Source organism: Octopus sinensis, linkage group LG10 (genome assembly GCF_006345805.1).
Source record: "Octopus sinensis linkage group LG10, ASM634580v1, whole genome shotgun sequence".
Lineage (NCBI taxonomy): Eukaryota > Metazoa > Mollusca > Cephalopoda > Octopoda > Octopodidae > Octopus > Octopus sinensis.
In genome coordinates, this window is record NC_043006.1 from 272,501 (window position 1) to 289,993 (window position 17,493).

General features: G+C 39.2%; 1 protein-coding gene across 2 annotated transcripts in view; it reads right to left on the reverse strand.

Moving 5' to 3' along the window:
• LOC115216446 (probable D-lactate dehydrogenase, mitochondrial) overlaps positions 1 to 17,493 on the reverse strand; it is an 80,173-nt gene that overhangs the window by 57,692 nt on the left and 4,988 nt on the right. For both annotated transcript variants that reach the window (XM_029785787.2, XM_029785786.2), the window contains exons 3-7: positions 12,508 to 12,635; positions 10,715 to 10,856; positions 3,993 to 4,134; positions 2,675 to 2,834; positions 226 to 331 (exon numbers count right to left, since the gene is read on the reverse strand). In XM_029785787.2, coding sequence (XP_029641647.1) covers positions 226 to 331; positions 2,675 to 2,834; positions 3,993 to 4,134; positions 10,715 to 10,856; positions 12,508 to 12,635 — 678 coding nt within the window. The remainder of the gene's footprint in view (positions 1 to 225; positions 332 to 2,674; positions 2,835 to 3,992; positions 4,135 to 10,714; positions 10,857 to 12,507; positions 12,636 to 17,493) is intronic.

The following is a 17,493-nucleotide window of genomic DNA, read 5'->3' on the forward strand; positions in this document are numbered from 1 at the left end:
ACAGCTTCTTTGCCGACGTTAACTGTAAAAACAGGTATGGCCTCTGAGCTGTTTGTTGTGCAAACCATGGGGGAGTAGTACCTTACTTGGAAACAAGTAGGTATTGATGACAGGAAGCACATTCGGCTTTATAAAAATTTGCTTCAATAAGCCTTGTCTGCAAAAAGTGAACATTAAAACAGTAATGATGATGACGATGATGATGATGATCTGATACTAACTTACCTTTTCAGGTTGTCCATACAATTTCAAAGTAGCTTTTGTGATAATTCCCAGAGTTCCTTCACTTCCAATAAACAAATTTGTTAGGTTATAACCAGCAGATGTCTTTCTGGAAAAAAATAAGGAATAATTTTTGACAAATGGCAGAGTTGCAAACAAAGTATAGACAAAGCCAAGAAAATATGTACAGCTTCTGGCAACAATGGAAAGAGTTCATCCAAGTAAAATGTAAAGAAGTATGTGGTTATTAACCAGTGTATATGAATGAGTGTACCATAAATCTTCAAGTATAAGCTGCATTTTTTCCCCAAAATTTAAAGGTCAAAATATTTTCTAAGCAATGTCCGAGTCTCTATTTGCTGTCTGGCTATGTTTATTCAGATGTATTTTGTGATGTCGGGCGCGAAAATACCTTAAGCTAAGCCTGAAAGCAATGAAGTCATAAAAGAATCACCCATAACTTGCAGTAAGCAACATTTATTAAAATAAAAGTATTCAGAACAGAATAACATGTAACAAAAACAATTTGCAAACATATTTACATTCCCATACAACAGTTAAGAACATCACCATTATTGTATTACGCATGCGCGGAAGTGCTTGTTCGACTAGGTGCTGCTGGCTTAATTACGCACGACTCAACTGTATTATACACAAGGTTTAGGTTTTTCAGAAGTACAGCCCCCTAAAAACCCCTGCGTATTATACTCAAGGGCGGACTATACTTGAAGATTTACGGTATGCACATGTATGGTTGCATGTGAGTGTATATGTAAGTAATCACTAATATGGCTTCAAATTTTGGCACGAGGCCAGCAATTTCGGGCGAGGGGATAAGTTGATTACATCAACCCCAGTGTTCAACTGGTACTTATTTTATCGACCCTGAAAGGATGAAAGGCAAAGTTGACCTCGGCAGAATTTGAACTTAGAATCTCAGAATGTAAACACTGATTATATGCTGCAAAGCATTTCGCCCTGGGTGCTAATGATTCTGCCAGCTCGCAGCCCTAGTAATCATTAATACGAAGACTTAATTTTTTGTCTCAATTCCAAGTCCACACATATTGGTAACGAAAGTCTTTTCCCTCAGAGTGAAGGACAGTTTGTATGACTCTTGTGTTAGAACTATGATGCTGCATGGTAGTGAGACACACAGACCCTTGGATGTAGAAGACCAGAGAAAACTAGAAAGGAATAAAGTGAGCACACACTGTTAGATGCACAATGCAAGTGTGCATGAACACTATACCATAAATGCATTGAGAGAAAAACTGAGAAGAAGAAACAACAGCAGGTGACGGAATTAACTTAGATTCATGACTGGTGCTCTACTGATTATAGTGACAGCAGAATTGCAAACTGAACTAATGACAATAATACAATAATAATCCTTTCACTTATAGGCACAAGACATGAAATTGGGGGGGGGGGATTACATGACTCCAGTGTTTCACTGGTATTTAATAAAGGTGGCGAGCTGGCAGAATCGTTAGCACACCGGGGCGAAAAGCGTAGCCGTATTTCGTCTGCTGTTACATTCTGAGTTCAAATTCCGCCGAGGTCAACTTTGCCTTTCATCCTTTCGGGGTCGATAAATTAAGTACCAGTTACGCACTGGAGTCGATATAATCGACTTGATCCATTTGTCTGTCCTTGTTTGTCTTCTGTGTTTAGCCCCTTGTGGGTAGTAAAGAAATAGGTATTTGATTCATCAACCCTGAAAGAATGAAAGACAAAGTTGACCTCAGCAGAATTTGAACTCATAATGTAAAAACAGATGCTTTTTATCCCAGCATGCTAACAATTCTGCCGCTTCACTACCTTAATAATGATAAATTTTTTTCTAGTATAGGCACAAGGCCTGAAAATTTTTAAGAGTGAAGGGGGGGGAGCTAGTGAATTGCATCAACCCCAGTGCACCACTGGTACTTAATTTAGTGAACCTGAAAGGATGAAAGGCAAACTCATCCTCAGCGGAATTTGAACTCAGAACATAAAGACAAATGGAATGCTGCTAAGCATATTTGCCCAGCATCATAATGATTCGGCCAGCTCGCCAACTTAATAATAATAATGATGATGATAATGATAATGATAATGATGATGACAACAATCCTTTCTACAATAGACACAAGGCCTGAAACTTTTTAGGTGTTGGGGGAGCTAGCCAATTGCATCAACCCCAGTGCACCACTGGTACTTATTTTATCAACCCCCAAAAGGATAAAAGGCAAAGTTGACTTTAGCAGAAATTGAACTCAGAGCATAAAAACGGATGAAATGCCACTAAGCATTATGTCCGGTGTGCGAATGATTTCCATCATCTCAGAATAACAATAAGTAACAATAATAATAATAATAATAATAATAATAATAATAATGATAATAATCTACAGTTCATAAACAGTGGACTAGATTCACATAACTGCAAATGACAAACATTTCATACTTCATGCGTCTCTGTTTCCCAGCTGTGTTGACGATTCGGCCGTCAGCTAAGACCACTTCCAAGTTCAGGACATTCTCTCTCATGGTGCCATAACGGACGGCATTTGTACCAGAAGCACTTGTAGCACACATTCCACACAAGGATGCATCGGCACCAGGATCTGAAAACAATGTGTACGATGTAAAAGTATTTACTAGGGAATTCAAGAGCAAAAATAAAATATGAGGGGTAACTGAAAAGTTCCTGGTTTTAAGGGTTTCGTGAAAGGCCCGGTTGGTGACCCAACTTTCTGAGTTCTTTCACAGGGCTTAGGAAAACTGAAGGACAACTGCAATAAGTGTATGAACCTGGGAGGGGAATATGTTGAATAAAATCATAACTGATCCTCCTAGTATTTTCTTTTACCCAAAGCCAAGAACTTTCCAACATCCACTAGGAGTAATACTGTCTTAAAACAGAGAGAAAATATATTCAAAATAAAATAAACTTCAATAGCCATTTTAAAAATAGACTTATATTCCAGCTAATGTAAGATACCGGTCAGTTGATTAGTTTGAGTAGATAAAATCAATCTGTAAAATTCATAACTGTAAGAAAACTATAGAAAAGGTAAATTTGTTAGTTTCAAATGATGAGTTTAAGTTCTAATATGAAGTCTTGAAGGTTAGTCTGATGTCATAAGTAGTTGTAATGTTCAAGGCATGCCATCATATTACGAAAATCCCTTCCCAGAATTCTGAGAGCTATTGAGTTATTAACCAAAATATTTGCAATATTTTGTGGAGACGTTTATGTGTTGTGTAGTGATGTGATTCTGATATGTTGGGCTGAGCCCTTCTTCAAAGGCATTTTGATGCCCTGTAAACTACTTGCTCTAATAACTCATGCCAATACCCAAATATACATACCGAATGAGTCGTTTAATAGATAAACAATCACTAAAAAGTACCACAACCATTCTCCAGTTAAAAAATTTTTTTTTTCATAAAACTGGGAACCATTCTTTTCATTTTAACTTCATTATTCTTACTATTCAAAAAGCTTAGTGGTATTCCATTCATGTTTACGTGATGAGTTCAAATTCCACCAAGGCTGACTTTGCCTTTCCTCTTTTTGGGGTCAATAAAATAAGCTCCAGTTGAGCACTGGCATCAATGTAATCGATTGGTCCCCACACACAAAATTTCAGGCCTTGTGCCTTAAGTAGAAAGGATTATTATTATTATTATTATTGAAATATGATGATAATGAAATGTATCAATGTTTTACTCATGAAACTAGCAACATGAATTGAAATACTCAGAGCAATTTTACAAACCAATCGGGAACCAAAGCCCAGTATCTCTTAGGTAAGAGTTTAATGTTCTACGAGTAACTCCACACTCAACTGTTACATCAAAGTCCTCTTGGTGTAGGTCAAGGATTTCTGTCATTTTGCTCAAGTCTACACACACACCACCCTGAAATGAGCAAGAAAACAGAGAAGCACAAATCAGCTGAGATTTAGAATAAAAGAGACAAAGAGGACTTCTTATAAAGCTGAGTGGCCTAACAGAAGCGGCTCCTTTGCTGGACACTGAGGCCAGCTGATATACATGCACATTATCTATATATAAGGATACTAGCAGTATCACCCGGCGTTGCTCGGGTTTCTAAGGGAAATAACTATATAAGCATTTTTAGAGAGTTATAGCCAAAAAATAGCAAAAAATGCATTAAAAATGGAAAAAAAAAAATTATGGTAAATTTTTTTTTAAATCGTTGACTCATCGTAGACATTTTTAGAGTTACTTCCCTTATATAATAGCGAAAAATGCATTAAAATGGAAAAAAATTATGGTAAATTTTTTTTTAAATCGTTGACTCATCGTAGACATTTTTAGAGAGTTACTTCCCTTGTATAATAGCGAAAAAATGCATTAAAATGGAAAAAAATGATGGTAAATTTTTTTTAAAATCGTAGACTCATCGTAGACGCGCGCTAATACACAGAAGGGCTCGATATGAATCATGACTATAAGATACCCGGTTTTGGTTAAACTGCACCGCAAAATGTGGGAGTAGTTAGGAATCTAAATCGTAGGAGACAGACAGCACACAACCTCACTTTTATATATAAAGATATAAAGATATATTGTAAGACAGCAATACATCAGATAGAAGACAACTTCATGCATTTTGTATTTCATTACATCAGAAAGAAGATTAGAACAAGAAAAAGAAGTAGGAGATATGAATTACTGAGGGAGGGTTCGATAATTAGCGTTAGCTGTGTTTCAATTACATCATCATCAAAGGCAGTAAGCCGGCAGAATCGTTAGAGCACTAGGCAGAATGCTTAGTGCCATTTCACCTGTCTTTACTTTCTGAGTTCAAATTCCAATAGGGTCAACTTTGTCTTTCATCCTTTCAGGGTCAATAAGTACCAGTGGAGTACTGGGGGTCAATGTAATCAACTTAACCCCCTCCCCCAAACTTGCTGGCCTTGTGCCAAAATTTAAAACCAATTACATCATCATCATTTAACATCCATTTCCCATGCTGCTATGGGTTGGAAGGTTCCACAGGATATATGCAAGGGGTGTGCATCAATCTGCAATGTCTACTTAGGCATGGTTTCTATGGCTTAATGTTCTTCCTAATGCCAACCACTTCACAGAGTGTTCTGAGAGCTTTTTCGTGGCACCTGGCACTAATGAGGTTACGTGTCATGCACCATTTACATCACCCTTATCACGATTCAGTACATACAACAAATATATTATGTGTCACTGTCACATTCGTTTACCTAATTAAGTCAACTACCGGCTTTACTGTCTTAGAAACTACTGAATTCAGAAAGTTAAAATTTTAATCATTGCTTACAAAGTAAAATAAAATAAAAATCTAAGGCAATTCTTTTCTCGGCAAGTTTTTTATTTATTAAATACACAATCTTGTTCTGTATTCAAAATGTTAGCACAGATGGTGAGTTATGGGTTATACACAAACAAATATTTAAAAAGTCCCACAGTGTTTTAAAGAATATGTCCACACAAAAAGACACACATAAGTACATACCATCACAATTTCTGAACTTCTAGTAGATAAGTGTTAATATATATATAATAGTAGTGCAAAATACATTCAATTACTAACTACAGGTGTTGAGGAAAATTTACTTTTGTGTTTTACTTGTTAAATATTTTGGTTAGAATCAGGTCAAACATTTCTACTGGAAATGGAAAGGGAAATGGGCAAACACGGGGCAAAACTCTATGTAAGTCAATGCTTCAGATTCTACTCATTCAACTACGACAAATTCAGAAAGGGAAGATTTATAAACAGGTTCGGTAAAATCAATAATGATTCGAGACACAATAATTTCAACACTAATGGACACTTACATTGGTGGAATTGTTTCCCCATAATTTGCATATTTTCTTACAATCAACAGTTTACTGTTGTTCACGGTGTTTTAGCTCCTGTTACGTCCTGTTTAAGCTAACCTATAAAGAAAAGCTTTATAGCTGTGACCATACGGTAATTTCTGTTTTTGTTTTTCAAACACAATAGTACAATATCTAATCTGCACTTGTCTTTCTTTTTTTTTTTTGTAAGAAATGATTGGTGGAGGCATGCTGTATGGCTTATGAAGGTTGCTTCCCAACCACATGGTTCCAGGTTCAGTCCTACTGCACAGTGCCTTGGACAGGAGTTTTCTACTACAGCACTGGGTTGACTAAAGGCTTGTGGATGGATTTGATAGACAGAAACTAAAAGAAACCCATCGCGCGCGTGCGTGTGTGCATGAGTAAGTGATTGAGCGTGTATATTTGTATCTCCTTATCTTGACATTGCATGGTTGTTGTAAACGAATGTCATTTATTTCTAGTATTCTGTGAAAACATGTTTGACCATGGTGAAAATATTACCTAGCTTGGAAACAGGTAAGAGCATCTGGCCGCAGTAAACAGCTGTCCAATCCAAATGAACAGGGAAAAGTGGACGTTAAAATGACAATGATGGTGGCAGTGGTGAGATTTAAGGCAGGTAGTTTCAGAAGTCTGAAGCTACTTTGTTGATTCAGAATATAAAAAAATATATGGAACACTGGCCCTCGCAATTTGGATTTATCCCCAACTCCAGCTGCTGTGATCAACTTGTCATGTTTCTAGAAGACATCACCTGGGTCACTGATGGCAGCTCATGGGTGGATGTTGTTTACCATGACTTTGCTAAAGCTTTTAATTCTGTGCCACACAAAAGTCTTATGGCAAAACTCTCTGCAATGAGTGTGAAAGATAATCTTTTTAACTGGTTGGAGTCCTTCGTTCTCAGCCAAAAAGAGGTAGTTGTGGTTCTAGGACAGCATTCTTCACTCTATGAGATGTCATCTGGTGTACTGCAAGGATTTGTTCTTGGTCCCCTTTTGTTTGTTGTAGACATTGATGAGATAGATGCCAACTTAAAGAATGCCACAATGCTGAAATACGCAGATGACACCAAGCTGTATCTTGAGATAAAAAGGGCAGATCCTGAACATTACATATCTTTCCGGCAAATGAACCTGGACACAATGCAACAATGGATCATGGACTGGCAACTCAGGCTGGCTGTGGACAAGTGTACCACCATGCATTCTGGGAGGGAAAACCCAATATCCACATACTCTCTCCACAACACTGATATCAAGAAGTCTTCTTGTGAACATGACCTGGGCATTACTGTCAGCAGCGATTTGTGCTGGACAAAGCACATCTCTAAAATTGTCAAGGAGGCCGAGGGTGTCTTGGCATCACTCAGCCAGGCCTTTGTCAGCCACTCTCCAGCTATCTATTTAAGGCTGTATATGGTTATGGTGCAGCCACACTTGGAATTTGCATCACCAGGCTGGAACCCCTATCTTGCTCAGGACATCGACCTTCTGGAAACTGTTCAGAGATGTGCAACCAAGCGAATACCCTCCATCAGGCAACTACCATACTCCTAATGCCTTGCTTCCCTGGGCATAGATACACTGAAGATCCGACATTTGGCTACTGACTTGGTAAACACCCACAAAATTATTAACCGTCATGCCAACAACCACCTTGAGCACCTTTTTGAGCTCCATGTATCGAACACACGTGGGCATGTCTACAAAGTTAGAAAACACCATAGCTCCCATGACTTTCGAAACACTTTCTCACACTCAGCATCACAAAAGCATGGAACAAACTACCTGCATCAGTTGTTAGTTGCTGAAACATTGCATCCTTTAAAACTTCCATGCTTCCTGAAATTTGCCAACACTTCACCTGATATCCACCCCCTCTCCGTACGCACGCACACATGTATATAATGACTCATACCCTGTTCACTTTCCTGATTTTTGTACATAATTATATGTACTGAACACACACCTTTAATGAGTTGTAGTACACCTGAGCACTACACACAATAATTTCATTATCATAAATTTGTATGCGATCCTTGATTAGGCTCATGTTAATCTTCTTTGTATTTTCAATTTTAGAATATATACTACTGAAGACAAATGAATAGCTCTGGTTGTTGAATAACAAAAATTGGTCATCTTCCTTCTTAAACGCCTGCTTCCATTTCTACAACAGTAAGCAAAACATAAGACATGTCCATCCACTAAACCATTTTCACTAGTGGAACCTCTTCGTAGAAATATTAACAATTTCATTAAATCTAACATTCTATTGGATGAGATCATCATCATCATCATTTAATTTCTGCTTTCCATGCTGGCATGGGTTGGACAGTTTGACCAGAGCTGGTAAGTGGGGTGGCACACTAAACTCCTTTGTCTGTTCTGGCATGGTTTCTACACCAATCACTCCTACTTCCTAACACCAATCACTCCATAGTTTTGTACTGGGTGCTTTTTATGTGGCACCTGCACAGGTGTATCAATTCTGCTTGACAGACAGGTCTTATTGAATACAGAAAGACACCAGATATCTCAGTCCTTTGTCATCTCTTTCATGAGGCTCAAGATCTTAAGATTGGCCTTCAATACTTCATCCCATGTCTTCCTAGGTCTCCCTCTTCCACAAGTTGCTTCCACTTTCATCAATTTGCGAAATGTTTTTCACAAAGCAACAAAGTTTACAGCTTTATTTTTGTGATCCAGAAAAGTACAGGAGAAGCATAATACCATCTTCCTGTACAAAGTACAATATTGCATAGTAGTGAGACATGTTGAAGGCGCATGGCTCAGTGGTTAGAGCGTCAAGCTTACGATCGTAAGGTTGTGAGCTCAAATCCTGGACCGGGCTGCATGTTGTGTTCTTGAGCAAGACACATTATTTCAAGTTGCTCCAGTTCACTCAGCTGTAGAAATGAGTTGCGATGTCCCTGGTGCCAAGTTGTATCGGCCCCTTTGCCTTTCCCTTGGATAACATCAGTGGTGTGGAGAGGGGAGGCTGGTGTGCATGGGTGACTGCTGGTCTTCCATAAAACAACCTTGCCTGGACTTGTGCCTGGGAAGGTAACTTTCTAGGTGCAATCCCATGGTCTGTGTCGTGACCGAAGGGGGTCTCAGTGAGACATGGGGGTGATGAGGTGGGGAATATATAAAGGCTAGAAACAATGTACCAGTAGTGTGTCAGTCTTTTCAGAATATGTTATATCAGAATTAATCTTTTGAATGTAAAATACTATCAGCTAAGCAGATCTTTAATGTGAAGGTATCAAAGTAAATGCTTGTTCATCATCATCATCATTTAATGTCCGCTTTCCATGCTAGCATGGGTTGGATGATTTGACTGAGGGTTGGTGAACAAGATGGCTGCACCAGGCTTCAATCTTGACCTGGCAGAGTTTCTACAGCTGGATGCCCTTCCTAACGCCAACCACTCCAAGAGTGTAGTGGGTGCTTTTACATGCCACCGGCACGGGGGCCAGTCAGGCGGTACTGGCAACGACCTCGCTCGAATGTTTTTACATGTGCCAATAAGGTGACGCTGGTAACGATCACGCTCGAATGGTGCCTTTTATGTGCCACCAGCACAGAAGCCAGTTAGCTGCTCTGGCAACGATCACACTTGGATTGTGCTCTTAGCCCCCTACTACAAATGTCCAGCATCCTTATGTTATCATATTATACCTTAATCTGGTTATTGAAACTATAATACAATGTTTGATTGTACCAGGTGCAATATTGCAGTCAAGGTAAATTAAATATATCAACTCAGAATCAACTCGTTACTGGTTTGTTTTAACTAATTTACAGGGTGTGATTTGACAAAAATTTGTCTGCTATTTCTAACATGTCAAGAACCTGTAAAGAAATGTCCTCGTTGGTTTGGATCAATCAGTTCATGATGTGATGTGTTATGCCGCACTAATAACTGGCATAACAGTGGCATCATGAACTGACCATTGACTGACCAAGGCAGAAAAGTAACAAAGTTTATTAGGGAAAGAACCACTTTGGACGGGATGCAGTTTGGGTTTGTACCAGGACGTGGAACCATTACAAATGAAGCAACTATAAATGAAGTTTTTAGCCATGAACAAACATCATCATCATCATCATCATTTAGCACCTGCTTTCCATGCTGGCATAGGTTAGACCGTTTTTAAGGCGGCGAGCTGGCAGAATAGTTAGCACGCCGGACGAAATGCTTAAGTGTATTTCGTTTGCCACTACGTTCTGAGTTCAAATTCTGCCGAGGTTGACTTTGCCTTTCATCCTTTCGGGGTCGATTAAATAAATACCAGTTACGCACTGGGGTCGATATATCCGACTTAATCCGTTTGTCTGTCCTTGTTTGTCCTCTCCTTGTTTAGCCCCTTGTGGGTAGTAAAGAAATAGGCATAGGTTAGACCGTTTGACTGGAACTGGTAAGCCAGAGAGCTGCACCAAGCTCCAGTCTGATTTGGCTTGGTTTCTATGATTGGATGCATAGGAAAGCAGACACAAAAGTAATGATATTGAAATAGCTGCCAAAATTGGAAATATTTCAACAATCTAATTATGACGGTAATATAACAGAGAGAGAGAGAGAGACAATCAGACAGATGATAGAGAAAGATAATACACACCACTGTGGCATTTACTCCACCTTCCAGGCCAGTTCCAGAACCAAAAGGTATGAGAGGTATTCGTTGGTTATTACAGTATTTGGCAATAGCACTAACCTCTTCTGTACTATTAGCAAAGGTAACTACATCCGGTGGGAAGCACCTGTTGTAAGATAAAGGTAAACATTTATACAGTTCAGCTGCATTACCAAATTATAATTATGTATCAATAAGAGAGACAAATCCACAGAAAACTCCAACCATTGGTTAATCACAGTTCAAATTCATACTATTGGCATAAAACATTAACTTAGTTAACCATCCCCCAACTCCTGTCTAAAGAGTTAAATAAAGCCCGTGCTAGTAGGGTGCTAAGAGCGCCATCCGAGTGCGATCGTTGTCAGAGTGGCTAAATGGCTTCCGTGCCAGTGACATGTAGAAGGCATCATTCGAGCGTGATCGTTACCTGCATTACCTTACTGGCACTTGTGCCGGTGGCATATGTAAAAGATTCGATCAAGGTCATTGCCAGTACCGCCTGACTGGCCCCCATTCCGGTGGCACGTAAAAAGCACCCACTATATTCTCGGAGTGGTTGGCATTAAGAAGGGCATCCAGCTGTGGAAACTCTGCCAGATCAGATTGGAGTCTGGTTCACCAGCCCTCAGTGAAACTGTCCAACCCATGCTAGCATGGAAAGCGGACGTTAAATGATGATGATGAGTGATAGATGGACCTTTAGTATATTCTTCTGTCTCTAACTTCTGTGTACTCTAAAAGCTGTGTACTCTAAATCATAAAGAGTCTAAATTGTGAACCCCTAATTATGAAGAGTCTAAGAAGTGAAAAAGCAACCATGTTATGTTTATTTGTCATTCTGAATGAGAGCAGCAACGCCTAAGCTTTTCAAGTTCTCTAAAGTAGTTTTTATGAAGTAAAGGAGTTCAATCAGTAAAAGGTTACATCATCATCAACATCGTTTAACATCCGCTTTCCATGCTAGCATGGGTTGGATGAATGACTGAGGACTGGTGAACCAGATGGCTGCACCAGGCTCCAGCCTTGATCTGGCAGAGTTTCTAAAGCTGGATGCCCTTCCTAACACCAACCACTCTGAGAGTGTAGTGGGTGCTTTTACATGCCACCTGCACAGTAGTTAGTCCAGCGGCACTGCCAATAACCTTGCTCAAATGTTTTATTCACGTGTCAGTAAGGTGACGCTGGTAACGATCACACTCAAATGGTGCTTTTTACGTGCCACTAGCACGGAGCCTATAAACAGTAAATGAAAGAAAGAAATAATCAATAGTGGCAGAAGCGATATTAATACCAAACGGTAACTTTGATCTCCAACTTAATGTGGAGGTTGTGTTAGAACACAGAATACGGTGTTATTTATCTTGAGAGAACCTCTCATAAGGAATCATAGTGTGTAAAAGCACTGTTATATCGTTGACAGATGAGAACCAACTGCTATGGCTACTGGGACTGCTAGATCATGTGATTTCACCCTCCTATGGGTTCCTCAGTGACAGACGTCCAACAGCAACAACAGCCACATGTAACCTGACAATTCAGAAAACCATAGCAGATGATTCTCGTCTGCCAATGATATATAACAGTGCTTCTATGCACCATGAGGCCATATGAGAGACCCTCTCAAGGTAAATGATGCAGTATTCTGTGTTCCAATATCACCTCTACATTAAGTTGGAGATTAAGATTACCTTTCGAAAGAAAAAAAAAGTTTTTCTAAAGAGCAATGATTCGTATAAATATATTAATGTACAAAAGTAGAACTTTAGAAATCTTACTTATGGTAAGATTCATCGTGTCCGTGTTGTTCTCGAACAGCAAGTGCTATGCTCACATTTTCTTTGCCGACTATAGAGCGAAGATCTTCCACAACACTGTCTGGTAGTTGCTTTTGACTATTAGGTACCTGAGAAAATACAACCATTTTGAAAGAAGTCATAGCACAATACAACAAAGTTTACTGCCTTTCAATAAAAAACCAAAAATTTCAAACAGAAAGTTTGGGAACCATTAACTATTATATTGATGCATGCAGACATCTTGAGTAAGATCAAAACCACGGCTGACTAATCTTCAATTTTAAATACATCCACATATCTTAAAGGTGTTGCTTCTTTCAGCACCAACACAATGGAAGTTTTGGCATCTAACAGGTGACTTGATAGAAGCCCACAAGATTATCCACCCAACAATTTTAGTTACCTTTTTGAATTCAGTACCTCTACCATTCATGATCATGCTTCTAAATTTTCGAACAATGCAGCACCTGTCATTTCAGAAATACTTCTTCACACCCAGAATTATCTTCAAGTCAAGTAGCTTGTCCCACTCAAAAGGTCCCTGAATAAGGTTTGTTTCAGGATGATGAATGAAACACTAATGGTTTCTAGCAGTGAATTATTCAAATGCCAAAAAAGTCCCCTTAACACATGGCTATGATGCTTCCACACTACTCCAGCTCAGATATGCACATATCATCAGCCACTAAGAGACATGCTCAACTGGTTAAGGATCAAGCAACTAACAAGCAAATCTGTGGTATTGAGCAGAATATTTGCTGTAGCCCATCTTTTATACCAAGACAAAACGTGTACATGATAACACTTCCAATCAGTTAAGATCAGAAGCCATGAGAGCCACTGCCTGGTATTGCATCAGGGCAGCTTTTTATTATTATTATTATTATTATTATTATTATTATTATTATAGGTAAATGTGATGTGAAATGAAGCTAAATTAAAGAGTTCATAGCGTATTCTGATCTGCTTGCCACACTGCACCTAACAACAAATGGTCAACCGTCTGAACCAACAAAGAACCTCTATCCAGCTGTTCAACCAGCTAGAAAGAGAAGCCAAACATCCATAAAAATCATGCGTTGTCACAGCACATTGCTGCAACTACCATTTGTATTTGCTTGGGTCTTTTCGACCCTTTAGAATTGGAATTTTTGAAAAGTAAATATTTTGCATTATGTAGCTTGTTATTCTCTTTGAGTGAACATTTTTCTGGTTGAAATACACAGAAAAATGGCGACACAGCAGTAAAAAAATCGTAAAAAATAGAGATTTTCATAGGAAAAAAGCACCTTTTTGATGTAAATAATTTTTGGTGTTAACATGGTCCGATTTGAATTTTTTCTTCTACGGAATGAAGAGCAAGCCTTCTTCTATCATACTCTCAATTTTGGTCAACTTGTGCCACAGGGTCTCGGAGGAGATAGTGTTAGTTGAAGCCTACCAAACCTGCCACACACAGACAACTTCAGCTTTATATATAAAGATTTAATATTAAATTCAGAAAGTTTGCAAAATACAACTCACGACCTTACAATCGTGAACTGAATACCCTAACCACTAAGCCAGGCGCCTTCACTATGAAATAGTTGAATGTACATTAAATTCAAGGTAGGTAGCAATACTCATTAATGCAAGCAGGCCAGGTGAAGAGTATGCCAGTGCCTAAATAGTTGTTTGATAAGATAGAAAGAAAAGGTAACGAATGTCAATATAGTGTTTCTCGTGTGGAGAATAGTAAGAGTAGCATTTAAGCAGGAATGGAATTAGATATGCGCATATGAGACTTCATAGCACAGGCCTCAGCCTATGAAGCCAGGGACATCTGCGACGTCCTATTGATACTCTGAACTCATTATCAAAATTGTATGCAATGTTGTTTCATAGTGACCTCAGAGGGGTTTTTCAAAAAATTCCATCCCCTTTCCCTTAGGAATATTTCTTCCAACATGTAAGATGACGAGCTGGCAGAATTGTAAGTATGCCAAGCAAAATTCTTAGCGGCATTTTGTACATCCTTATGTTCTGAGTTCAAATTCTGCCAAGGTCAACTTTGCCTTTCATCATTTCGGGGTCAATAAAATAAGTACCAGTTGAACACTGGGGTCGATGTAATCAACTTACCCCCTTTCCCCGAAATTGCTGGCCTTGTGTCATAATTTGAAACCAGATTAGTGATTACTTACATACACACTCACACGCAACCATACATGTGCATACACACATTCATATACACTGGTTAATAACCACATACTTCCTTACATTTTAGTAATTTACATAATTTGAAACCGATATTTCTTCCAACACAGATACCACAGATTCCCTATCATAGGTCTCTAAGAACTTCCCAGGTGTAAAATATTGACTCTGGTGCTGTAAATTATACCATTTATCCCCCCCCTACACACACAAACACACTTCAAATCATCTTATTAATGTCTCCTAACACCTCCTCTTCCTCCTTCTCCTCCCTGGCCCATTTCCATTTCCCCAACTGCTTTCAAAACTGATATTCACCAATGATCATGCCTCCACCCGTCTACCCCATTCACTACATCCATCTCAATTCTCATCTCTAACCATCCTTTCACACTCTCCTACCCACCCACTCTTTCTCTATCCTCTCTTTTATATTCACCTTGTACCTTGAGTGTATACTCTCTCCATCTTCTCTCTTTCCAGCTGGAGAAGCTATGTATCTCCTCTTCGGTTAAACATCAGTTCCTCTCTCTCTCTCTCTCTCTCTCTCATTCTTCTAATTCCCTCAAAACTATACCTTCACTACTTAGTTGAGGAATTATGTCTTGCAAGTTACTTGGTGACCTTATTAGCAATGGTACTACAAAAAGCAGTACCCAGGTACACTCTGTAAAGTAGTTGGCTTTAGAAATGGCATCCAGCTGTAGAAACTAGGCCAAAGGAAACATCGGAGCACAGCACGGTTCTCTTGCTTACCAGTTCCTTCCAAACTGTCCAACTCATAGCAGCATAGAAAACAGACATTAAATGATGCTGATGATGATGATAAAGTAAAGCAATGTATCATTTGATTTTATTTACAGAACAAGGACTCAATAATTCCAGACATTTTGTCCTTTCTACACATAAATTTCCTTAAGAATGTATATTTTCCAAAAAGTATTGAGGAAGATCACAAGCTGTGTAATAGAGAAGCAATATAACATTCTACTCATAAACTAATCATAAATAAAGTTTATAAAGAGAATGGTTACATTAGGAGTATAGAGGAGAAAGTGAAAATATAGCAGTCAGTTTGCTTCCCAACCACATGGTTTCAGGTTCAGTCCCACTGTGTGGCACCTTGAGCAAGAGTCTTCTACTAAAGCCCCAAGATGATCAAAGCCTTGCAAGTAGGTTTGTAGACAAAAACTGAAAGAAACTTATATATGTGTGCCGCTTCACTGGCACGTGTAAAAAGATTCGAGCGAGGTGAATGCCAGTACCACCTGACTGGCCCCCATGCCAGTGGCACGTAAAAAGCACCCACTACACTCTCGGAGTGGTTGGCGTTAGGAAGGGCATCCAGCTGTAGAATCCCTGCCAGATCAAGACTGGAGCCTGGTGCAGCTATCTGGTTCGCCAGCCCTCAGTCAAATCGTCCAACCCATGCTAGCATGGAAAGCGGACGTTAAACGATGATGATGATATATATACAAAAGTAAGTATATAAATGCAAAACAAGGTGGGAAAAAATAGTACTCAAATACCAAAGGTAGAGTAATTTGCTTTTTTATAAAAGCTGCAAAAACATCACAAAACCTATTCAGAGTTTCACGTTTCCATTCGTTGGACAGTTGTGATGAAGACTGGAATAAAACTGTGATGGTACATGTAATCTATGATTTGATAAAAATTCAATTTGATGAATAAACATTTGAATTCGATTGGGTAACTTATTCTCAAAACAATATTTGCTAACAGTTGGGTGGGTTGGGGGTCTATAAACTGAACAGTAAAATATTCATAAAAAAACATATATCTATTTATATGTCTCACCGGGCCCCTGTGCCGGTGGCACGTAAAAAGCACCATCTGATCGTGGCCGTTGCCAGCCTCGCCTGGCCCCCGTGCTGGTGGCACGTAAAAAGCACCATCCGTCCGTGGCCGTTTGCCAGCTCCATCTGACACCTGTGCGGATAGCACGTAAAAAGCACCCACTACACTCACAGAGTGGTTGACGTTAGGAAGGGCATCCAGCTGTAGAAACACTGCCAGATCAGACTGGAGCCTGGTGCAGTCTCCAGGCTTCCCAGACCCCAGTTGAACCGTCCAACCCATGCTAGCACGGAAAGCGGACGCTAAACGATGAGAAGGTTTGGAGATGATGTACAGGTATTTTATATTAGAAGAAATGACGTACTCAGAAATTCAGATGGTTTTATATTTACAGATATTTATTTGTATATTACATGTTTTTATACATCACTAGCAGTATTGCCCGGCGTTGCTCAGGTTTGTAAGGGAAATAACTATATAAGCATTTTTAGAGAGTTACTTCCCTTATAGATGCCAATTCGGGCTTTCTTAGCCATTTCTGTTTTGGTGTCTTCAAGCCATGAAGTCGTTGTTCTAAAAGAACGCTGGTCTCCTTGACAACGCTTTACGACGTTGATTTCCTTACACTCCCTTCCCCACAGCTTCACGAGGGAGGGAAGAAGGGGGAGAAGCAAACAGGTGCAGGTGTGACCATGGACGCCAACTCCACCGCCATCGACACACGAAAAATTATGCATTAAAATAGAATAAAAAATTATGTTAAATTATTTTTAAAATCGTAGACTCATTGTAGATGCGCGCTAATACCCAGACGGGCTCGATATTAATCACGACTATAAGATACCCGAATTTGGTTAAACTGCACCGCAAAGTGTGGGAGGAGTTAGGAATCTAAATCGAAGGGGACAGACACTCACACAACTACAGTTTTATATATATAGATATATCATA